The sequence below is a fragment of the Dama dama genome, chromosome 6 (genome assembly GCF_033118175.1).
Source record: "Dama dama isolate Ldn47 chromosome 6, ASM3311817v1, whole genome shotgun sequence".
NCBI lineage: Eukaryota > Metazoa > Chordata > Mammalia > Artiodactyla > Cervidae > Dama > Dama dama.
In genome coordinates this window covers 185,683-210,563 of record NC_083686.1, presented here as the reverse complement: position 1 = coordinate 210,563, position 24,881 = coordinate 185,683, and the positions used below count along the sequence as shown (strand labels likewise).

Genomic DNA, 24,881 nt, shown 5'->3' with positions numbered 1-24,881 from the left:
GTTGGAGCAACAAAAGTGTCCATCAACAGATGAATAGAGAAGCAAAAATGTGGTATATACATACAATGGTATACTATTCAGCCTTAAAAAGGAATAAAACTCTGAACATGCTCTGACATGGATGAACCTTGAGGACATTATGCTCTGTGCAATAAGCTAGTCACAAAGAGACAAATACTATAGGATCCCACTTATATGAGCTAAAATCACAGAAACAGAGAATAGAATGTGGTTTCCAGGGGCTGGGATGGGGGATCTGGGGAGCTGGTGTTTAAAGAGGATACAGTTCCAATTTGGGAGTCTGTACAGAGTTCTGAAGATGGATGGTGGTTGTGATTGCCTGATGTGAATGTGCTTAATACCACTGAACAGTAGGTTAAAAATGATTAAGACAGTCACACACACACCCTGCAGCCCGCACCCCAAATTTTATCTTCCTTTTCTGGGGACTGGTGATAACCATTCTGTTAGGCCTCCTGTTTGGCCCCTGTTTCATCTCTGACAGGGTCCACTAGTTTCAGACTAAATTGCTGTTACTATAAGAACGCAGCATACAGAATTCTGATACAGAATTCAGATACAGATACAGATTTCAGATACAGAAACCTGTATACAGATATAGAATACCTCGTCAAGTTAGAACAGGTAGAGAGAGACTTCTGCTTTGCTAGGCAGGACTATGTCCACATACAGCAGGAAGTAGTTACAGAAGGAAGAGACCTCCACCGCAGTTCCCGAAAAGTATCTTGAGTATGCAGTCCCTCAGGGGGGAGTTGCTGGGGAAGCACAAACCGCCCACCCTAGCCAGGCACCACAGTCTCCATGTGCATGAGTTATTTTATGACAGGAGGTCCTGGTAGTGAACACAGAACTAATAAGCCACCAACTAGAAGAGTTTGGGAAAGGTCAAAAAGAGACACCATGCGTCTGACCACCTGTCAGAACCCTTCCCTCTGGCATTCATCTTGGCTGAGCAATGCGTGCACCACCAGGAAGAACTCTAAGTCACAATGATTGGCCAAAGACAGCCTGGAAACTGATCCCATCCCCAAGACTGAGAGCCATGTGGTGGAGCAGTCCTCCTGGTTTCCCTTACCCTGCTGCTCTCTGTGCTCTTTCCCAGCAAATTCTCTTGCTTTGTCAGAAAAAAAGTGTAACAAACTGGCCCCATGCTGTCTTTATAGGTTAAGTCCAGACATTCTAGAAGAGCATGAAATTACTATGAGCATCCTCTCTATTACCAAAACCAGTAGTGTGATTGTAAAGAAATAAACATAATGTAATCCGTTGTCATTCAAAAAAAACAAAACAAACGAACAAACAAAATATGATTGAGGTAGTAATTTTTTTTGTTATATGTATTTTATCACAAGGAAAATAATTGGGAAAAAAGTAAAGGAATGGAAAAATATATTCCATGCTAACACCAAACAAAAGAAAGCTGAGAGAGCTATGTTAAGCTTATACAAAGCAGAAGAAAAGATTTTTCTTCTTCAGAAGAAAAATTATCAGGAGTAAAGAGGGACATTACATAATGATAAAGCAGTTGTTTCTCCAAGGAGACGTTAATCCTTAATGTGTATACACCTAACAGCAGAGCATCAGATTGCATAAAGTAAAAACTAATGGAACTGCAAGACACATAGATAAGTTCACTATTATAGTTGGAGACTTCAGTGTTCTTCTTTCAGTTGATTGATAGATACTGCAGGCAGAAACTCAGTAAGAACATAGTTGAACTAAACAGCAATGGCTACAATGAATATCTGTAGACAACTTCATCCAACAACAGCAGAACACACATTTTTCTCAAGGTCACATGGGACATTCACCAATACAGACCATATTCTGGGTCACAAAACATGTCTTAACACATTTAAAAGAATTAAAAATCATAAGAATACATTGTCATACCACAGGGCAATAAACTAGAAATCATTAACAGAAAGATAGTTGGAAAATTCCAAAATAGATTAAATAATACACTTCTAATTAATATATGGATCAAAGAAGAAGTCTCAAGAGAAATTTACAAAGATTTTAAACCAAATGAAAATACAACTTAACAAAGTTTGTGGGATACCATGAAAGCAGGGCTTGGAGTGAAATTTATATCATTGATTACATGTATTAGAAAAGAAGAACAGTCTAAAATCAATAATTTAATCCTAGGAAACTAGGAAAAAAGATTATTTTAAGCCTAAAGCAAGCAGAAGGAAATGACTAATAAGTAACAGATATTAAAAACAACTGTAAGCCCCCAAATTTGATAATCTAGATTAAATAATTTAGATTAAATGAATGTTTCAATGCTTTGAAAGACACAAACTACAAACACCAACACAAGGATAAACAGAATAATCTGAATAGACCTAAAAGTGTTAAAGACATTGGGTCAATAATTAATAATCTTCCAAAAGAAAGCATCAGTCTCTGATAGTTTCACTGGTGAATTGTACAAAACATTTAGGGATGAAATTATGCCAATTCACAGCAATCTTTTCCTGAATATAGAAGCAGAAGGAAAACCTCTAAACCTATTCTTTGAGGCCAGCATTACCCTAATATCCAAACCAGATAAAGACATTACAAGAAAGAAATCTATAGGCCAAAATCTCTCATGAACATAGCTACAAAAATTCTTAATAAAATATTAGTGAAACCAACTCAATAACACATAAAAATAATTATGCTCCACAACTGAGTGACAGCATACCTCCCAGGTATGCAAAGCTGGTCCAGCATTTGAAAATCAATTAATGTAACCCACCATATTATTGGGCAAAAGAGGAAAACATTAACATGAGCCTATCAATTGATGGAGAAAAGTATTGACAAAATCCAACTCTCATTCAGAATAAAATCTCTAAGCAAAGTGTAAATAGAGGGGAACTTTGTCAACTAGAAAAAATTCTACAAAAACCCTTAGTGAATGTCATATCTGATGGTGAGAAAGTGGTTCTTTCCCTAACATCAGGAGCAAGCAAGGACGGCCATGTTACCACTCACGGCAGCATCGTTCTGAAAGTCCTAGCAGGTGTGCTAAGACAGAGAAAGAACAATGGAGAGAGATGGGGAAGGAAGGAGTAAAACTGTCTTTGCTTGCAGATGACATACATTATCATTCATGGGAAAATACCAAGGGATCAGTTTTTAAAACCTCCTGGAACTAATTATTGTCTTAAGGTTATAAGACAACAAAGTTGACATGTAATGAAAGTCGGGTTGCTTCCCTTTATACGAGCAGTGGAGAGCTGGCACTTGAAATTAAAAACACAATACTACTTACATTAGCATGCTGCTGCTGCTACTGCTAAGTCACTTCAGTCATGTCTGACTCTGTGCGACCCCATAGACGGCAGCCCACCAGGCTCCCCCGTCCCTGGGATTCTCCAGGCAAGAACACTGGAGTGGGTTGCCATTTCCTTCTCCAATGCATGAAAGTGAAAAGTGAAAGTGAAGTCGCTCTACTGTGTCCGACTCGTAGCGACCCCATGGACTACACCCTACCAGGCTCCTCCATCCATGGGATTTTCCATGCAAGAGTACTGGAGTATAGTGCCATTGCCTTCTCCGTACAATAGCATAAAATTAAGTAATTAGGTACAAAGTAACTCAATATCCATATGCAAAGTGCTGAGTCCATATGCAAAATTGACAAAACTCTGAAGAAATCGAGGACAATCTAAATAAACAGATATTCTCCATTCATGAACTGGAAACTCCTTATTGTTAAGACGCCAATTCTTCTCAACCTAATGTGCAGATCTAATCTAGAACCAGTTAAAATGTCAGCGAGCTGTTTTGTGCATATGGACAAACTGATTTTAAAATTTATATGGAAAGGCAAAAACCACAAAATAGCCAGTACAATACTGCAGGAAAAAAAAAAGTTGCAGAGTTGATATTCCCATCTTCAAGACAATGAAGCTATAGTATTGGTGAAAAATAGGAACATAGATCAATGGAACTGAATAGAAAGCCCAGAAATAGATGCACACAAATCAGTCAACTGCAGCTTGACAAACAAACCAAGAAATTCAGTGGGAAAAGGCTGGTCTTTTCACTGACTGCTGCTGGAATAATTGGATATCATATGCAAAAAATTGTGTGTAGACACAAACCTTACACCTTTCTTGAGATTAACTCATAGACCTAAGTGTAAAATGCAAAGTATAAAACTGCTAGAAGGTGACATAGGACAAAATCTAGATGTCTTTGGGTTTGCTGAGGAGTTTTAAGATGTAACACTCAACTGCAATCCATCCTAGTAAATTTATTTAATATATTATGTTTATTAATACAATCAATTATATTATAATAATTATATTTAAATTAATATTATGATTAATATTAACATTTTATCAGATATATTATACTTAATATATTAATTTATATTAAATAAATTTATTAAAATTAAAAACTTATGTTTTCAGACTCATGGACAGTGGTTACCAAGGGGAAGGGGGTTGCAGAGGGCTGGAGTGGGAGTTTGGGGTTAGCAGATGTAAGTCACTATATATAGGGTGGATAAACAGTAAGGTCCTACTGTATAGCACAGGGAACTATAGTCAATACCCTATGATAAACTATAATGGGAAAGAATATTTGAAAAAGAATGTATACATATATATAAGTGAATCACTTGGTTAGATAGCAGAAATTAACATAACATTGTAAATCAACTATACTTCAATTTAAAAAAAGAGAATATAAAACTTTTTTCCAAATATACTAGTAAGAGAATGAAAAGACAAGCTATACCACTGGAGAAAATATTTGCAAAATACATATCTGATAAAGGACTTAAAACCCAATGTTACAAAGAACTCTTGAAACTAAACAGTAAGAAAAAAACAATCTGATTTCAAATGGGCAAAAGATCTGAACAGACACCTCACCAAAGAGTAGAAATGCAGTTGACAAATAAGTATATGAAAAGATGTCCAAAGTCACTTGTCATTAGAGCTGTGAGTTAAAGCAACAGTAAGAATGACCAAAATCTAAAACACTGACAGAGATGCAGACAGAGCCGCAGGGGTTTTCGTTCACTGTTGGTGGGGATGTAAAACAGGACAGCCACTTTGGGACAGTGGCTCATGAAGTTAAACACAATTATATACCATATTATCCAGCAATCACACTGTTTGGTATTTACTCAATCAAATTGAAAACTCATGCCCACACAAAAACCTGTCTACAAATGTTCATAGCAGTTTTATTCATAATTGCCCCAAACTGGAAGCAATCAAGATGTCCCTCCATGGCTGGATAGGTAAATAAATTGTGATGCATCCAGTCTTTGGTATAGTATTCAACAATGAAAAGAACTGGGCTACCGAGCCATGAAAAGACATGCAGGAACCCTAAATGCATATTACTAAGTGAAAGAAGCCAGTCCTGAAATGCTCCATACTCTTTGATTCCAAGTATATGACAGTCAGCAAAAGGCAAAACTATGGAGACAGTGAAAATATCAGTTGTCAGGGCTTTGGTGGAGGTGGGGGTTTTTAGGGTGTTGAAATGATTCTTTATGACACTGTAACGGTAGATACATACCATGATGCATTTGTCAAGATCTATAAAAAGGTACAGCACAAAGAATGAACTGTAATATTTGCAAATAAAAAATCATTTCATTCCAGGAAAGATTGGAAATCCTTTCAATTCCTGGAAAGGTTCCAGGAAAGAATGCAGACTGTGACAAGAGAATGCAAGAGACCTCCTAATGGAAGGGGATAGGGAGAGGCATTGCCCTCAGCATTTTGGAAATGATGGCATCTGCAAGAGCAAAGACAGAGGAGTGCACACACTCTGGGCTCTGGTGATGAACTTGCTTCTTGTGGATCACAGGTTACAGTTTTGACCCTGCCATACACGTGCTCCGAAACTGGACAACGACCAAGCCAACAGCAGAAGACGGGAGCCAGAGACATCCCTGTGCACTGGAGGGAGGAGGTCAGGATGACACACGAGGTGGGATTGGAGACATCAACAGGAACTCGGGCCTAACTTAGTGTAGACGCGGATGGCTACCTGCAGAAACCGTTTCAGCTGTGCACACGCACCCACATCTCTGTGCTCTGCCGACTGAGGGCCTGGAAGCCACAGCATGCCAGGCCAAGGTCACACCTGGTGCTCTGGATGTTGTTTCTAAGACTATCTCCAACAAAAGGAGCCAGTCCCCTTGGGGAATGGGTAATTTCAGGACTGGGCACGAAAATACAAAGGAGACAGGAGCATTTTGTAGAGAGTAAGGACGTGCGAGAGTAAGGAAGTTACGTGGGAAGCACTAAGGATGCACAGAAGCCCGAATCGAAAAACCCACCCACACGCCCACAGACTGAACAAAAGCCACCCAGAGTGATGGGGTCGGTGGACATGTCAGAGGGCACAGGAGCCACTGAGAAAATGAACTGAACAATATAATCAGTTTAGTCATGCTGGGTTACACCTTAAAGCATAAAGAATACCCCTGTGTCCAGACTAATGGACAAATAATAACAGAACGAAGGAAATAGCATAATAATCTCTGGTGCAGCCCCGTCCCCACTGCTTGGAGACTGGCGTCCACCCAGCGGCTCTTCTAAGAGCACTTTGCAGCTCTCAGTGGGCTCTGCCGGCCCCACGCCCAGCCTTGCTCTCAGCCCCACACTGCAGTCCAGCACTGTTGGCCTCAGGCCCTGCCAGGCCCCCTCTCACTCCCCCTTCCTCCTCCGAGCGTCCCCCCACCTCCCCCTCTGCACAGAGGACCATGGGCCAAACCCCATGGGCTGAGGCCCCTGGGCCTCCTCACTCAGGGACAAAGAAGTCTCCAGTCCTGGAGGCAATTTCTCTCCTGTGTGGCGGGGGCAGAGTCCACCTACAGGCTTGGCTGACTAGTGCTGGGACTCTCTGACCCTGCTGTACATTCACGATCCACCCCTGCTCCCTCTAGAGAAGGCTGGAGGCGGCTTCTAAGGCGGAGCGGTGATGCCCGAGTTTGCGGGTGGTCACAGCCCTGGGCCTGAGGGCAAGGCCCCCGGCCTCCCACAGGGTCCTGGCCTCCCTGCCTGCAGCTCCACACATTCACAGCTCTGACCCACAAGCACAAAGCCCTGGGTCCTCTCCCTCAAGGTACCCAGGTGCCCATGGCACCACATGCCTCTGTCCTGAGAGATGCCTGGGCACACACAGGCATCCCGGAGGGCGGGCGTGGAGCTGGCCTGGCTGGCAGCGCGTGAGGTTACCTGGCCACGTCGAGTCTCGCAGTTGTGCAGGTAGCTCAAGTGGTAGATCTTCAAGTTTAATGTCCCGAAGTTCAGATATTTCAGGAAAACCTGAAACAGAGGTTGTGACAGCAGCAGTTAAAAACCCCGGCTTTCAGATGCATGCCAGGTGTGTGTCTGCGGAGGAGACGCCCAGCGGTGGAGAGTGGGGACCACACACACCGCACTGACCTCGCCCCTGGGCTGACTGGCAGCAGACAAGCAGGTGAGCCCCCGGGGCCACATGAGGAGAGCGGCCACGCAGACACTGCCCCCAGGCATAGGCGTGCATGCCGGAGGGTCCCCTGACACTCACGTCTTCATCTTCACTTGTGAAACATGGGCCATCCAGCTTGTTCACAGCCATGATCACAGCCACGACATCTTTGCCGTTCATGATGGGTGTGGCCAGGATGTTCCTCGTCACATAGTCGGTCAGTTCATCCGCAAAGGAGCTGAAGTGGGGGCACTACGAGACGAGAGGAAAGAAGGGAGAGGCCATCGCTCTGTGGACCCGGAGTCCTGGTCCCCCCTGTCCCTGGGGGTCACGGCTAAGCTGCCCAGGCCAGTGCTAAGACCCAGGGGGCCATGCCCTGGATATCAGGAGCCTGGGAAGCACACGCAGACATGGCCAATGGCCTGTGCTTGGGGTTCCAGCTTGGCTCAGTCCTTATCACCCCATCTCAGAGCCAACGACCCCCAGCTCTTGAACTGCAGACTGCAGAGCTTGGCTATGAGCAGGCCTAGTGCCTCCACATCTGCTTCCATCTGGCTAACTGGCCTTCCAGATGCCTCTTGAGTCTGTCTAGTCCATGCGTCTGCAAGCCCCTCCTGGTCCGGGCTGTAGTCTCCTCCTGCCCTCAGCCGCCCTGAGCCCGCTCCCACACTTAGGACCTGTCTGCCAGCCCCATGGACCTCCTGGGCCCTGCTCCAGCAGGCATCTGCTCCACGGGGTTTCTTGCCCCCACAAAGAGACCTCTGTCCTTGCCTGGCCCCCAGAGCAGGTTCCCTCAGTCTTGGAGTTGCTCTTCAGGGCCTCTCCCTGGTCAGGGGCCGGTTGAAGGAAACAGCTCATCTGAGCTTTGTTCTGGTCCAGTTGCCCTTTGCATCCTGGACCTCATGCCCAGAAACACCTGCCCGCCTGTCCCTTTTCCAAGGATTGGCATCCACACACCAGCCCAGAAAGGGGAACTGGGCCTTATCGCCCTGTCCCTCAGACCCAGCCAGGCCCTGGGACTTCTTTAAAGTGCCCCCACTCTGTGCCTACTGCTCAGGCCCTGTCGTCGGTCAGTCACCACAGCATCCCTGGGCCCGCCTGCCTCCTGGTCCATCCGTGCTCTGCGTGGCTTGCCCAGTCCTGCCCTCCTCCCTCATCCAGGCCATCCAGTTTCCTGGGAGTTTCCCCACACAGCAACTGCCCCCCACGACATAGTCTAGATGCCTCAGTTATGCGGGTTCAGAGACTCTGGCATTGCTGGGCACCACCACTCTCCCCTGTGTTCAACCTCTGCCCGCTGTCTCCCCGCGAGCCCTCGGTTCTCAGCAGCCACCTGGTGGCACCCCCACTGGCCATTTGGGCCAGAGCCTCAGAACCAACAGCACAGGTGTGGGTTGGGGGGTGGGGGTGGAGGCTCACAGAGGGGAGAGGCGAGATGAAGCGGGGGGAGGGGGAGGGTGGCGGGGGGCTCCCGGTGCAGCCCCCCAACTCCTGCAGGATGTTTTCCTGGTAATTTACGCTCTGGACCCTCTGATTCATGGGTGACCCATTTCCTAAAAAGGAAGTGAAATGAAGCTAATCCCAGAGATTAGCATATTCAGGTCACCGGACCAAGGCTTGTTTGAGGAGATAAGTTTAAGAGGATTGCAGTCTGGAGCCAGGGGCCTGGGGGTCCGTCCACAAGTTTGTTTTTGTCTTGAGGGATGAGGGGTTGCTGCTGCGGCAGCGGCCTGTCCCTGTGGGTGCCTCCCTCTGGACCCTTCGCATCAAGGGAGGGGGCGGAGCCACTCCCAGGCGAGACCTGTGATCCTCCCAAGGTGGTGGGGAGGACAGAAGAGGCGGCCAGCCCTTCCTGTGCCCACCATCGGCCCCTCCCCACACGCTTCGCAGGTGTCCACCCCAGTCCCGTCCCTCGTCCTCTGGGCGCCCTGGGCCAGCTTCTTTTTTTAAATTTTTTTTCTTGCCGGGACACTTTTGGATCTCCTCCCCCACCAAGGACTGAATCCCAGGCCACAGCAGAGAAAGTGCAGAGTTCTAACCACTAGGCCAGCAGGGAACCTGGACCAATTTCTGAACCGCCAAGCTTGCCCACCCCGGCAGGTGGTGCAATCTCTGACGAGGCTGCGAGCTCAGGGTTCCGGGGTCCAGCAGCCTCGCCTTCCTGGGTCTCCGCACCGGTCCCTACCCAGAGCTCTTCCTGCCTGAACCCTGCCCAGGGAGTCATGCCTCAAGGGGCAGCAGGCGTCCCCCCTGCCCCCTCAGGCCTCCCCCGGCAAACTCTGAGCTAGCTCTGCTCCACTCGCTGCCTCCTAAAACCTGAACACCCCCAGGGCCTACGGATCCCACCTCCATCACGTCCTGGATGTTCACCATCTTCTTGGTCTGCGCCACGTGGCCCACGACCCCGATGTCCAGCGGGAAGACGATCTCGGAGTCGGGAGGCACCAGGCAGTCCTCCAGGACGCTGTCGGGCTGCACGCTGAAGAGGCGGGTGGCGAGCTCGGCCACGCCGTTGCGCTGGCGGTACATGAAGAGGCTGCAGCGGTCGGCATGCAGGATGGAGCAGAGGCGCCGCAGGATCTTAAAGACCACGCGCTCCATGTTCACGCTCTCCTGCATGTCCTGCACTAGCTCGAACAGGGCCGCGCTCTCCTCTACCTGGCACAGCTCTCGGAAGCTGGCGCAGCCCTCGGGGCACCCGTCCTCACAGGCGCGAGCCGCATCCTCCGGGCTCAGCTTCTTCCCAAAGTACTGGTCCGCAAAGCCGGGGTTCTGGTCCAAGAACCTGTGCACCTGCTCCTCACTGAGGCTCATGGTGTCCAGACACCCGTCCGAGAGCAGCACCCGCCCCTGCGCACAGGGCCCTCCAGCAAACACTGTCATCAGCAAAGCCTGTCTTAGTGATGATTACCACACCAGCTGACCCACCCACGCCTGCCCTCCCTCCCCGTGGGGCCCGGACTGCCTGCTTCCTGGGAACATCAGACCCCCTAGGCTGGGGGCTGCAGGGTAATAGCTCAGGGCCTTCTGCCTGTGGCAGGGGTCCTGGCATGGGGACAGGCCCTTCCACCCACCCCCAGGGAGAGGTGATGGCACAAATGCCACGAGGGGCCACCCAAGGATTGGGGATGGTCTGGCAGCAGCCCCAGGTCTCCTGGGCCCCCAGACCTGGGCTCAGGTGTGCTGGGCAGCGGGGCAGAGCTCTGCTCAGGGGGTGGGGGTAGACCCCTGAATGTGCTGCCCACCCTGGGGAGGGAAGCAGGGAGAGGGGAGGAGGCGTGGAGGAGGGGCCCCAGGAGGGGCTCTGCACTGCCTCCCCTTCTCTTCGCACCGAGGAGGGGGCTAGTCTCTGTCAAGAGCCCGCATCTCTAGTTAGGAGTGGTCTCCATGAGCGCCCACCACACTCCTCTCTTCTCGGCCCAGCCCCCACTTGTTGGCACCCTCACTCAGGCTGCCAGGCCCTCTGCTCACACAGAGCCCAGGGTGGCTCTGCCAGCGCCACCCGGTGTTACAGACGGGATCATGCCTGTGTGTCTGGGCCTCACACAGGGACCCGTGGGCCCAGACAGCAGCGGGGGCCTCCGGCTGAGTGCTGTGCCACTCTCCCTCCTCGAGGTCTGATCCCAACCTCCCTGTGAGCTGGGATGAGATGAAAAAGCTTGGGTTACAACTGGAGGACTCACCCCAGGTCTGCCTGACTCTCCAGTTGTAAGAGTTCCCTTCACTTCCCTTCACACAAGAAACCATGTGCAGATACGTGCACATGCATGTGAGTGCATATGCTGGGTGTGCACGAGGATGCATGCATGTGAGTGGGCACGTGTGCTCAGGGACTGCAGCACGGTCAAGGGTAGGAGCTCTGCCCACCGTGGGACCAGCGTGCACATCACTCAGCAGAGTCGGGGGGGCTGGCGTTCTGGGCTCACCTTCTGCAGCAGCCAGAAGGGTGCTGAGCACCCTGGCCAGAGGTGGAAGCGGAACGGTTTAGCTGGAGACCGAGTCACGGAAGGCCGGGAGAAGGGCTTCAGGTTTCCTTGTCTTTCTCATGTTGCCATGTCTATGTTGTTATCATGCTCATAACTAGGAGGCAGGGCTGTGTGTGCTGAGCTGGTGGAAATGTGTGGACGTGACAGGCATGTGTGGGCATACGTATGTGCACATGCGTGTGGGAGTGTGGCGCCAGCACCTTTGCGGTTGTACAAGCTTGCTCAGCACAAATCTCCATTCGGGGGGGCCTTCCGTGTGGGCCCTGGGCGGGTGCCCGGCAGCTGCATCAGCCACAAAGGCCCAGCTGGCTGAGCTCAGGGCGCCGGCCTGGAGCCACGCTGCCCGCCTCCGCTTCTTCATGCAGCAGAGGCCTTTCAGGGCTGCACTAAGGGCCCCGCTCTCCCAAATTAGGGAGTGTGGCTGTGGCCGGGGGGCAGTGAGAGGTGGGGCGGGGGCACAGTTGCCGTGGGCCAGAGCTGCAGAGCTCGGACTGGGGCCCAGGCTGAGGGTCACCTCGCTCTAAATCCAGCTCCGGGCAGCTTCCAGGGCCCCCTCCCACCACAAGCTGGAGTTCAGCCCGTGCTGGACGGGAGGGCGGTGCCCACAACGAGGTGACCATCTGGCCAAATGGCCCAGAGGAGCCAGATTTCTGGGGGTGTGTGTCCCAGGCCCTGCGCTCACCCCGCCGGGGGCCACCTTACCTGTTTCTGCTTTTCCTCTCTCCGCCTCTGCAGGGCTGAGGAAAGGAGGAGTGATTCTCCCTTGTGTGGGGCAGAGGGCCTGGCCCTGGGCTCGGGGCACTGCTGCTGGAGGGTCTTGGCGAGTCCTGGGGCAGAGCATACACGTGAGACCCCTGGTGGCAGTGGGTGGGCGTGAAGGGGGCCCACAGTGACTTGCTGGTGGGTTTTGCTGCCCCCTGAAGTGCTCGTAGGTATGGGAGCTGAGGCATTAGTGCCCTGAGGAGCCCTGGGCACATGGTGTAAGCGCCTGGCCACCTCACCTGCAGGGGGGCTCCTCCCCCCTCACTTCTCAATGCACCCACTGGTGGGTCCCAGGCTCTTGAGCAGCCCCAGGGGTGGACTCGATGCAATTAGATGTTCCATTTAGGGGTGCGTTTAAGGTGTGCAGAGAGGTGTGTCTGAGAGGCTCCTGTGGGGTGCACCTGTGAGATTCACCTTTGAGATGCACCTGTGCGGCACACACGTGTTGCTGTTCAGTCGCTCACTTGTGTCCGACTCTGTGACCCCATGGACTGCAGCACGCCAGGCTTCCCTGTCCTTCACCATCTCCTGGAGCTTGCTCAAACTCATGTCCATTGAGTCAGTGATGCCATCCAACCATCTCATCTTCTGTCATGCCTTTCTCTTCCTGCCTTCAATCTTTCCCAGCATTAGGGTCTTTTCCAGTGAGTCAGCTCTTCACATCTGGTGGCCAAAGTATTGGAGTTTCAGCTTCACCATCAGTCCTTACAATGAATATTCAGGACTGATTTCCTTTAGGATGGACTGGTTGGATCTCCTTGCTGTCCAAGGGACTCTCAAGAATCTTCTCCAACACCACAGTTCAAAAGCATCAATTCTTTGGTGCTCAGCCTTCTTTATGGTCCAGCTCTCACATTCATACATGACTACTGGAAAAACCATAGCTTTGACTAGATGGACCTTTGTCAGCAAGGTGATGTCTCTGCTTTTTAATATGCTGTCTAGGTTGGTTATGGTTTTTCTTCCCAGGAGCAAGCGTCTTTTAATTTCATGCTGCAGTCACCATCTGCAGTGATTTTGGAGCCCCCAAAAATAAAGTCCCTCACTGTTTCCCTTGTTTCCCCATCTATTTTCTATGAAGTGATGGGACTGGATGCCATGATCTTCATTTTTTTTGTTATTGTTCAAGGGTTCATCAGGCACAGCAGGTAACTTCTCCACAGGTGAACTTGGAAGGTGTTTGAGGAGATGTGGGATTGCCACTTCACCAGGTTCCTGCTAATTTTACCTCATCATAGTGTGGGATTTTATCAGTAAGTCCGCCCCAGGAGCTGTATAGCTATTACATGGAGAGAGTTCTAGGTCCTTGTCCCAAACTGTGGAGAGGATGCAATTTCATAAGGAACAAGTGCCCTGAAATTAAAATGAACCAGGCAAGAGGATGGAAAGGGTGAGGAAATCAGAGTTCACATTCCGAAATATCAGTTACTCTGTGGTACAGAAAATGGACACAGCCATTAGGACCTTGTCCTTCCACAAGGCACGTCACTGGAGGGATGAGGGGCAGGTGGAAATGTGGGAGGCAGAGGGAAGCTTCAGCGGCTCAGACCCAGGCTGGGGTGGGCGTGCACCCCTGCCCGCACCCACTGTCTGACACCAGGGCAGACTCTAGCCAGCGAGCCTCTTGCTGTGTTGCTCTGGGTGAGAAATGGAACCAGGAGGCGTGGGGCTCAGGCGTGGTGCACAGGGACAGCTTGAGGGGCAGGGCAGGCAGGGACATGGAGAAAGCAGAGGTCCCCCTTGGGGGCCTGGAGGGAGTGGGTGCGGGGCTGGAAGAGTGGGTGGGGTGAGGGAGCCACTCAGTCTGTGCTGGTCTGGGCAGTGGTGTCAGAAGCTGAAACCTCTTCCCTCTCTGCTGCCATAATCTTCAGAGTAGCATAGACTTGGGTCTTGATGTGCTAGAGCCTGCAGAGTGGAGTGGGGACCTACACCCTTCCGGGGGTGCAGCTGGAGGGCAGCAGCACGAGCCACGTGGTACACAGAGGGCAGACACAGCAGCAGGAGGCAGGATGTGCTTCCTCCAAAGACGGTCGGGACACCCTGGGCCCCACCCTGCAGGGTCTGCAGAGCCCCCAGGGAGACTAAGGATGACTGCGGTCCCTTATGAGCCCACCCCCAGTGGCAGGGGCAGTGGTGGTGCCCGTGGAGAGGCTGAGTCTCCGGGTGGGCCAGAGGCTGGCCTTCCAGCCTCAGTCACCTACCAGCTGACCATGGCTGCAATGTGACTGCAGACAAGACTGGCAGAAGTACCCAGCTCAGCCCAGCCCGAATGACTGACCCACAGACCATGAGACACGAAGCTGTTTGAGCCTCTAAGATCTGGGGCATCTGGTCCTGTCCTGCGTGGCTGATTCACTGAGTAGAGCCCAGGGCAAGCACCTCACAGGAGAGACGCAGTCCTGGGGTAGCAGCCTGGGCAGAGAGCACGCCCTGGTTCACCAGGAGCCAGAGACGCAGCTGGCTGGGCAGCAGGTGCAACCACTCGGCCCCGGGCCCTGGCACAGCCGAGGAAGGGGGACGTGGTCATGGCCTTCCCTCCAACCTCCCCTCCCCACTGGCTACAGTTTGCCCCACGGGGTGTGGGTGCCCCAGCCCGCAGGGGCAGCCACTCAGAAACTCGGGTGGCCTGCCGCCCGCCGGGGTGGCAAAAGTGGCAGGAGAAGCGGCCAAGGGGGACTGTGCCCACCCCCAGCTCCAGGTGGGTGGTCAGGGGGCTGAGGTGGACCAGAGGCAGGGCCTGGGGCACAACCCCGGGGCCACAGCAGGGTCTGAGGCAGTGTTCCCGTGGGTCAGCACTGAACAGGAGGCAGCTCTCCAACTGACATTGAGCGTGTGAGAACTGACACTGTTGGAGAGCCAGCAACACTGAGAATCACGCCACCACCTCCCTGGAGGGGCTGGTGGGTCCAGCAGAGACGCAGCTGCACTCGCTAGAGCCATACTGTGCCAGGAGCTTTGCCCTCCCTCCAGACTGCCTTCTGTCTGCCCACATGTCCAAGCCAGCGATTCTGTACTCGGACCCAGGGCACGGGTCATTTCTGGCCTGCTATTACTTTTTAGGGGCTGCACAGAGTTCCATTTTGTGGAGCTTCCCTGACTTACTTAGTCTCCTGTTCATGGACACTTAGGATGTTTCTGTTTGGGTTTTGAGGGGAGGTAAATGCTGCAGACGGTGATTGCAGCCATGAAATTAAAAGATGCTTGCTCCTGGGAAGAAAAGCTATGACCAACCTAGACAGCATATTAAAAAGCTGAGACATTACTTTGCCAACAAAGGTCCATCAAGTCAAAGCTATGCTTTTTCCAGTGGTCACGTATGGACGTGAGAGTTGGACCATAAAGAAAGCTTAGTGCCAAAGAATTGATGCTTCTGAACTGTGGTGTTGGAGAAGACTCTTGAGAGTTCCTTGGACTGCAAGGAGATCCAACCAGTCCATCCTAAAGGAAATCAGTCCTGAATATTCATTGGAAAGACTGATGGTGAAGCTGAAACTCCAACACTTTGGCCACCTGATGTGAAGAACTGACTCATTGGAGAAGACCCTGATGCTGGGAAAGATTGAGGGCAGGAGGAGAAGGGACAACAGAAGATGAGATGGTTGGATGGCATCACCAACTCTATGGGCATGAGTTTGAGTAAGCTCTGGAAGGGACAGGGAACCCTGGCGTGCTGTAGTCCATGGGGTCACAGAGTTGGACACGACCGAGTGACTGAACTGAATTGACTGAAATGCTGCCTGTTCTCCACCCCAGTCCTGGAACAGCAGAGAGTTGGTATGGAGGGAATGTCACCTTTGCTGCCAGCCCTCCAGAGAAGGTGTGACTTTGGGTAGTGCCAGGTGGCCTTGCTAACACTGCCTGCCTCCCTGGCCAGAGCTGGGAGCAACCCACACTCACCCAGGCCGTTACCTACATGGATCCAGGGGCAGAGGGCAGAAGAGATGGAATCCTTCAAGCTTACAGAATTTTAACAGCTTTGCTTAACTCAATCAGAAAAGGACCTGTGGCTATGACTGCAACCAAGTAGCATTCCACCTCCATGGGGTGGGTTGAGGGGTTCACAGGAGAGCTTCAGGGGGCAGGGAAGTAGGACCAGGCATCCCCCTGGTACCATAGGGCTTGGTCTTTTTTAAAACTGCAAAGAACTCCCCAGTGGATCAACATCTGCCTTTTGTTTTTTTAGCCTGGAATCTGTGAAAGGGAATCTATTTGGAAATAGTCTTCACAGTGGTAGTCGCTCAGTTGTGTCTGACTCTTTGTGACCCCATGAACTGCAGCCTGCCAGGCTCCTCTGTCCATAGAATTCTCCAGGCGAGAATACTGGAATGCGTTGCCATTTCCTCCTCCAGGGGATCTTCCCGACCTCGGGATTGAACCTGGGTCTCTTGCATTGGCAGCAAATTCTTTACCGTCTGAGTCATCAGCGAAGCCCTCTACAGTCTTTGCAGATGTAACCCAGTTAAGATGAGCTCTACTGGATTCAGTTCAGTTCAGTTCAGTCGCTCAGTCGTGTCTGACTCTTTGCGACCCCATGGACTGCAGCACGCCAGGCCTCCCTGTCCATCACCAACTCCTGGAGTCCACTCAAACTCATGTCCTTCAAGTCAGTGATGCCATCCAACCATCTCATCCTCTGCCATCTGCTTCTCCTCCCACCCTTGATTTTTCCCAGCATCAGGATCTTTTCAAATGAGTCAGCTCTTTGCATCAGGTGGCCAAAGTACTGGAGTTTCAGCTTCACCATCAGTCCTTCCAATGAATATTCAGGACTGATTTCCTTTAGGATGGACCGGTTGGATCTCCTTGCAGTCCAAGGGATGCTCAAGAGTCTTCTCCAACACCACAGTTCAAAAGCATCAATTCTTTGGTGCTCAGCCTTTTTTGTGGTCCAACTCTCACATCCATACGTGACTACTGGAAAAACCATAGCTTTGACTTGATGGACCTTTGTTGGCAAAGTAATGTCTCAGCTTTTTAATATGCTGTCTAGGTTGGTCATAGCTCTTCTTCCAAGGAGCAAGCATTTTTTAATGTCATGGCTGCAGTCACCATCTGAAGCAATTTTGGAGCCCAGAAAAATAAAGTCAGACACTGTTTCCCTATCTATTTGCCATGAAGTGATGGGACCGAATGCCATGATCTTAGTTTTCTGAATGCTGAGCTTTAAGCCAACTTTTTCTCTCTTCTCCTTCACTTTCATCAAGAGGTTCTTTAATTCCTCTTCACTTTCTGCCATAAGGGTGGTGTCATCTGCATATCTGAGGTTATTGATATTTCTACCGGCAATCTTGATTCCAGCTTGTGCTTTGTCCAGCCCAGTGTTTCTCATGATGTACTCTGCATAGAAGTTAAATAAGAAGGGTGAGAATACACAGCCTTGATGTACTCCTTTTCTACTGGATTAAGTGTTGTCTTTATAAGAAAAGGTACAGAGGAGGACATTCATGGATGGAGACAGAGGCTGGGTGATTTATCTACAAACAAAGAGACACCAAGGACTGCCAACCACCACCAGGGGTTGGACAGAGTCCTGGAACGGATTCCCCTGAAGGGACCAGCTCTGAGGCCTAGACTTCTAGCCTCCAGAACTGAGAGATAATAAACTGTTGAAGCCTCTACTTTGTGTACTGGGTGAGGGCAGCCCTACAAGGCGAATGCAGGTAGTGAGCCATGTGCGGCCGTGAGCTATAGTTTGCTGGTCTAAACCAGCCACAGCCTCGTCCTAGGGCCAGAGGCTGGCAGGGATCAGCTTGGAGCCACTGACAGCTGCCACTGAGGAGGGGGAGGCAGCCAGGCCACTCCGGCCAGTCACGACTCCCTCCTCCTGGGCATGCACAGTGGCTGCCTAGACCTGGCTGTCCTGGGAAAGGCAAGCATGAGGGCAGGGTCAAGGCCGAAGGAGGGAAGAGCCGAGAATGTGAAGGGAACCTGGAGTCCACCCTCCTCAACAGGTATTGGTTCAGTCCTTTGAGCAGCTTTTCTGAACCTGTAGGGGATGTTCAACTATTATTGTATGAACCAGGGCTCCCCAGAGAATCAGACCAGTAGGTTCTGGGGCCTGAGTGTGACTCTCAGAGTGGGGCCCACCATGGGAAGTGTCTGCATGAACAGGGAACAAGCTGAAATGGTGGGCCCTAACTTCAGAGGGGATGTGAGACTGACTGAGACAGAAAACTCAGGTGATGACCACAGACGCAAGGGCCAAGAGGACACTGAAAAGTCCTGTGACCAAATATTCTGGTTCAAAGGATTTGTCTGCCCAGAAGAAACTGTGACTGCAAGGTAGATAACAAGTATGGAGTTGGGATAAAATACCACTGCCCAGCGGGGGTCATAAAGCAGTGGCTGATGGTCTGGTAAGAGGATTAAACTTCATCAGCTCCATCCCTGCAATTGACCTCAGGCAGCTGACCTGTGGCTTTGGCTAATGGGATGTGGGAGTGATACCAGGGTGCTTGGCTTTCCCCTATCAACAGAGCCCAGACAAGAAGTTCCGTCAAGGCTTTACTGGGGTCCCTGCTGCAGCAGAGGGGAGTGAAGACAAACAAGTTCTCAAGAAAAAGAAATGCAAAAAAGCAAAATGGCTGTCTGAGGGGGCCTTACAAATAGCTGAGAAAAGAAGAGACGCTAAAGACAAAGGAGAAAAGGAAAGATAAGCCCATCTGAATGCAGAGTTCCAAAGAATACCAAGGGGACAAAAGAAAGCCTTCCTAAGTGATCAATGAAAAGAAATAGAGGAAAACAATAGAAAGGGAAAGACTAGAGATCTCTTTGGGAAAATTAGAGATAATGTACCAAGGGAACATTTTATGCAAAGATGGGCACAATAAAGGACAGAAATGGTATGGACCTGACAGAAGCAGAAGATATTAAGAAGAGGTGGCAGGAATACACAGAAGAACTATACAAAAAAGATTTTAATGACCCAGATAACCATGATGGTATGATCACTCACCTAGAGCCAGACATTCTGGAGTCTGAAGTCAAGTGGGCCTTAGGAAGCATTACTATGAACAAAGCTAGTGGAGGTGATGGAATTCCAGTTGAGCTATTTTAAATCCTGAAAGATAATGCTGTTAAAGTGCTGCACTAAAACGCCAGCAAATTTGGAAAACTCAGCAGTGGCCGCAGGACTGGAAAAGGTCAGTTTTCATTCCAAGCCCAAAGAAAGGCAATACCAGAGAATGCTCAAACTACCACACAATCGCACTCATCTAAAATCTTAGCAAAGTAATGATCAAAATTCTCCGAGTGAGGCTTCAACAGTACATGAACCGAGAACTTCCAGATGTTCAAGTTGGATTTAGAAAAGGCAGAAGAACCAGAGTTCAAATTGCCAACATCCATTGGATCATCCAAAAAGCAAGAGAGTTCCAGAAAAACTTCTACTTCTGCTTTATTGACTATGCCAAAGTTTTTGACTGTGTGGATCATAACAAACTGGAAAATTCTTAAAGAGATGGGAATACCAGACCACATTACCTACCTCTTGAAAAATCTGTATGCAGGTCAAGAGCAACAGTTAAAACCGGACATGGAACAACGGACTTGTTCCAAATTGGGAAAAGAGTATGTCAAGGCTGTATATTGTCACCCTTCTATGCAGACTACATCATGTGAAATGCCGAGCTGGATGAAGTAGAAGCTGGAATCAAGACTGCCGGGAGAAATATCAATAACCTCAGATATGCAGATGACACCACCCTTATGGCAGAAAGTGAAGAGGAATTAAAGAGCCTCTTGATGAAAGTGAGAGAGGAGAGTGAAAAATCTGGCTTAAAACTCAACATTCAGAAAACTAAGATCATGGCATTCGGTCCCATCACTTCATGGCAAATAGATGGGGAAACAGCGGAAACAGTGTCTGACTTTATTTTTCTGGGCTCCAAAATCGCTGCAGATGGTGACTGCAGCCATGAAATTAAAAGATGCTTGCTCCTTGGAAGAAAAGCTATGACCAACCTAGATAGAATATTAAAAAGCAGAGACATCACTTTGTTGACAAACATCCGTCTAGTCAAAGTTGTGGTTTTTCCAGTAGTCATGTATGAATGTGAGAGTTGGACCACAAAAAAGGCTGAGCACCAAAGAATTGATGCTTTTGAACTGTGGTGTTGGAGAGGACTCTTGAGAGTCCCTTGGACAGCAAGGAGATCCAACCAGTCCATCCTAAAGGAAATCAGTCCTGAATATTCATTGGAAGGACTGATGGTGAAGCTGAAGCTCTACTACTTTGGCCACGTGATGCAAAGAACTGACTCATTGGGAAAGACCCTGATGCTGGGAAAGATTGAGGGCAGGAGGAGAAGGGGGCGACAGAGGATGAGATGGTTGGATGGCATTACCGACCTGATGGACCTGAGTTTGAGCAAGCTCCAGGAGTTGGTGATGGACAGAAAAGCCTGACGTGCTGCAGTCCATGGGGTTGCAAAGAGTTGAACACCACTGAGGATCTGAAACTGACTGATGCAGCTCACTTTCTCCCTGGGGAAAGTTCCCTGGTGAGCTTGTTCCTTATATGGGGTGAGGGTAGGGGTGTGTCCAGGGGTTGGGCCGGCCGGTGGTTGAGGTGATTTGCCCTTTGGTGATATTGAATGCAGGGGGCATCTGTACTCTGCTTTTGCTCTTGACCCCCTGATTTTGCTTCTGGCTCTTCAGAAGTGGCAGTTGGATTTTTTTTTTTTTTTTTTTTTTGGTCTTTTGGCAACTTTTGTTCAGAATTTGGCTCAATTGTGCAGGTATGTGGTTATTTTTGGCCCTATGTATTTTTTTTTTTTTTTTTTTTTGCATTTTGTTTCTGGAGGAGAGGTGTGTCCAGGTGCAAGTATGGCAGCAAAGGGGCCCAGGTCCCAGCCTGTCTCAGGAGGAAGCAAGAAAGGCCCTTCTAAACAGCCATGGGGCTCCACTGCCTTTTATCCCTCTTTGCTGAACACATCACATCCCCAAAGGGGCTATTTGGGTCCTAGAATGAAGAAGACAGACCTGTGACTGTGAAGTATGAGTGAGGGATACGTTGACTGTTGTAAGCCACACTCATCTGAATCTGATTACTACTGCAGCACAACACAGGAAGTTAACTTCTTTTTTAACCACAGATCAGAGTTGGGTTAATCTTGTTCCCCAGTTTATGACACATTATCACCATTGGTCCAAGTCCCTCTTGTATTTTATCTTATCCACATGTCCTATTTATCCACCTATCTACCCACCCACCACCCATCTGCTCCCCCAGCTCCTGTCTTCCAGTTTGAGTACTATCTTCTAGTATCTTCCATCAGGTAGCATCTTAAAAAGTTATGGTGGGCATATAAAGAAAAAGTGAATTTTTTTTTATGAATTCAAGTTCAAATTAAGCGAATCAATTCACTCATTGTTGTGTAAGCCACTAAGCAATGCTTAAAGGGAAATTAATGCATTAAAAGATTGTATAAGAAAACAAGAAAGGTCTCAAATCAGAACTAGAAAAAAAAAGAGCAAGCTAAAGCCAAAGTAAGCAGAAAAAAGAGGGGAAAATAAAAGAGCAGAATCAATGAAATATAAAGCCAAAAATAAAGAAAAGAAGTTAGAAAGTAGTTTCTGGAAATGACCAAAAACTGACAAACCTCTAGCCAAACTGATAAAGAAAAAAAAAAAAATGCAGTGAAGGCTGGGTGATGGCAGTCTTGGAAGTCCTGCTCATAGACAGACCCGAGGCCGTGGTACCCCCGCGGTAGACCGGATCAGGGTGGCGGGCTCCAGGTCCCGAGGGATGCAGGGGTCTAAGACATCCAGCAGCACCATGCAGGTGAGCTTCATGTGTCAGCGCTGCAGCCAGCCTCTGAAACTGGACACGAGCTTCAAGGTCCTGGACTGTGTCACCATCCAGGGGCTCACAGCTCCATTACTTGCCACAGCCCAGCTAAAACCAGCAGAGACCCAGGAGGAAGAGGCTAACTCAGGAGAGGAGCCATTTATTGAAACTCGCCAGGATGGTGTCTCTCACAGATTCATCCCCCCAGCTAGGCTGATGTCCACAGAAAGTGCCAACAGCTTCACTCTGATTGGGGAGGCATCTGATGGTGACACCATGGAGAACCTCAGCCGAAGACTGAAGGTCACTGGGGACCTTTTTGACATCATGTCAGGCCAGACAGATGTGGATCACCCCCTGTGTGAGGAATGCACAGACACTCTCTTAGACCAGCTGGACACTCAGCTCAATGTCACTCAATGAAAACGAGTGTCAGAACTACAAACGCTCTTTGGAGATCTTAGAGCAAATGAATGAAGATGACAGCGAACAGCTTGGGTTGGAGCTACAGGAGCTGCTATTAGAGGAGGAGAGGCTGATCCAAGAGCTGGAAGACGTGAAGAAGAACTGGAAGATAGTGGTGGAAAATCTCAAGAAGGTCCAGGTTGAGGCTGAGAGATTGGATCAGGAGGAAGCTCAGTATTAAAGGGAATACAGTGAATTTAAAAGACAACAGCTAGAACTGGATGATGAGCTGAAGAGTGTAGAAAACAAGATGCGTTATGCCCAGCTGCAGCTGGACAAGCTGAAGAAAACTAACGTCTTTAATGCAACCTTCTACATTTGGCATAATGGGCAGTTTGGTACAATCAATAACTTCAGACCAGGTCAGCTGCCCAGTGTTCCTGTGGAATGGAATGAGATTAATGCTGCTTGGGGCCAGACAGTATTGCTGCTCCATGCCCTGGGCAATAAGATGGGTCTGAAATTTCAGAGGTATTGACTTGTTCCCTATGGAAACCATTCGTATCTGGAGTCTCTGACAGACAGATCTAAGGTCAGTATTCCCCAGTGCTGAATGAACCTAAAGTAGGACCAAAGTGAGCAGAATGGAAGGCACAGTAAGAATGGAAGCAAAACTAGTATGCATGGTGGAAAAGCTGAAAACGGAGTAAAATCCCATGACACTGATGGGCAGGATGGATCCAACACTGCAAGCAAGAAAGTGTGATCACCTGATCCCTGGAGAAAAATGTTGACTTTGATGGTGTGGGGGATTTTCTTGGTGCAGAGCTCAAGCCTGCTCTCCAGTTTCAGGGAAGTTTTCCCTTATGCCCTTGAAAAGATACAGGAATGCTTTCTTTGATTAAATTTTGTAGGAGCCCAGAGACAGATGGGCACCTTACTTAAGAGAGTAAGCCTGAGCTGCTTCCATCACCGCAAAACAAAGCATTTCTTTTCTTCTGCCTCCCTACCCTCCCCATGAGTGAGGGGTGCCTAGGAAACAGTGAAGAGAACTGTCCCCCTCACTCACCCTCTGCTCCAGGCTTCTCACCTGTGTGGGTGTGTGTCCTGTCCCTGCGCTCCACAATGACAATGAGGCTCTTGGGACAGCCTTCTTGATGTTGGGCTTTCAAACAAATCCAAAATGCACTACTGTTCCTCGCCAAGAGTTAATAGATAAAATGACGTGAATGGTCCCATGATCAAGTCCCTGCCCATTTGCCTGAACTGACCTAACTCAGATCTCAGTTACTAATGAGTTCTGCTGCTCTCACCTGCAGGACGGCTGTGGATAGAGGCAAACTGAAGACACAGGAGGCAGTGGTGGCCCCTGTTCCATTCAAACTCAGTTTAACTCCGAGGAACAGTGGACAGAAGCTCTCAGGTTCATGCTGATGAATCTTAAGTGGGGTCTTGCTTGGGTATTCTCACAGTTTTATAACAAATGACTGTCTTTTTTCCTTAGGAGTTCATTTGCCTTAAAGGCTTTCAATTTTGCTTTGTTTAAAAAAAAAAAGTGTTAAATTTGGCTACTATTAAATAGCATATGTTTACAATACGAAAAGAGAAAAAAAAAATCCACAAAAGCCACTTCATTTTAAAATATCATATAAGAGATAGTTTCCAGAACTACGACATGCTATGTATAGCATCTGGTCTTTGTCATAGTTTTTACTGTTTTTTTTTTTTTAATTAATTTATTTAAAAAAATTTAAAAAAAAATTTTTTTTTTATTAGTTGGAGGCTAATTACTTCACAACATTTCAGTGGGTTTTGTCATACATTGATATGAATCAGCCATAGATTTACACGTATTCCCCATCCCGATCCCCCCTCCCACCTCCCTCTCCACCCGATTCCTCTGGGTCTTCCCAGTGCACCGGGCCCGAGCACTTGTCTCATGCATCCCACCTGGGTTGGTGATCTGTTTCACCATAGATAGTATACATGCTGTTCTTTCGAAACATCCCACCCTCACCTTCTCCCACAGAGTTCAAAAGTCTGTTCTGTATTTCTGTGTCTCTTTTTCTGTTTTGCATATAGGGTTATCGTTACCATCTTTCTAAATTCCATATATATATGTTAGTATGCTGTAATGTTCTTTATCTTTCTGGCTTACTTCACTCTGTATAATGGGCTCCAGTTTCATCCATCTCATTAGGACTGATTCAAATGAATTCTTTTTAACAGCTGAGTAATATTCCATGGTGTATATGTACCACAGCTTCCTTATCCATTCATCTGCTGATGGGCATCTAGGTTGCTTAGTATTTACTCTTAACCTCATGCCTTCCTTTCCCTTTGTCTCCTCAAAACAAATAATTTAAGTTTGCTTTTTTTGTTTTAAACTGAGTTGAATTGAGATTGATGTGTTTTCACTGGAGTTTGTCTCTCTCAGCTTCCTGCACTTAGAACATGAACTAGAAACTTTTGTC

General features: G+C 48.9%; 1 protein-coding gene and 1 pseudogene across 1 annotated transcript in view; one reads left to right on the top strand and one right to left on the bottom strand.

Annotated features, from left to right (window-relative positions):
- The window catches only part of PDE6B (phosphodiesterase 6B), a 28,522-nt gene extending 18,244 nt beyond the window's left edge, over positions 1 to 10,278 (bottom strand). The window contains exons 1-3 of the mRNA XM_061145125.1: positions 9,811 to 10,278; positions 7,564 to 7,716; positions 7,230 to 7,319 (exon numbers count right to left, since the gene is read on the bottom strand). Of these exons, the coding sequence (XP_061001108.1) occupies positions 7,230 to 7,319; positions 7,564 to 7,716; positions 9,811 to 10,278 (711 nt within the window). The remainder of the gene's footprint in view (positions 1 to 7,229; positions 7,320 to 7,563; positions 7,717 to 9,810) is intronic.
- Positions 10,279 to 21,898: 11,620 nt separating this feature from the next.
- Positions 21,899 to 23,020, top strand: LOC133058491 (beclin-1-like; annotated as a pseudogene).
- Positions 23,021 to 24,881: the final 1,861 nt, after the last annotated feature.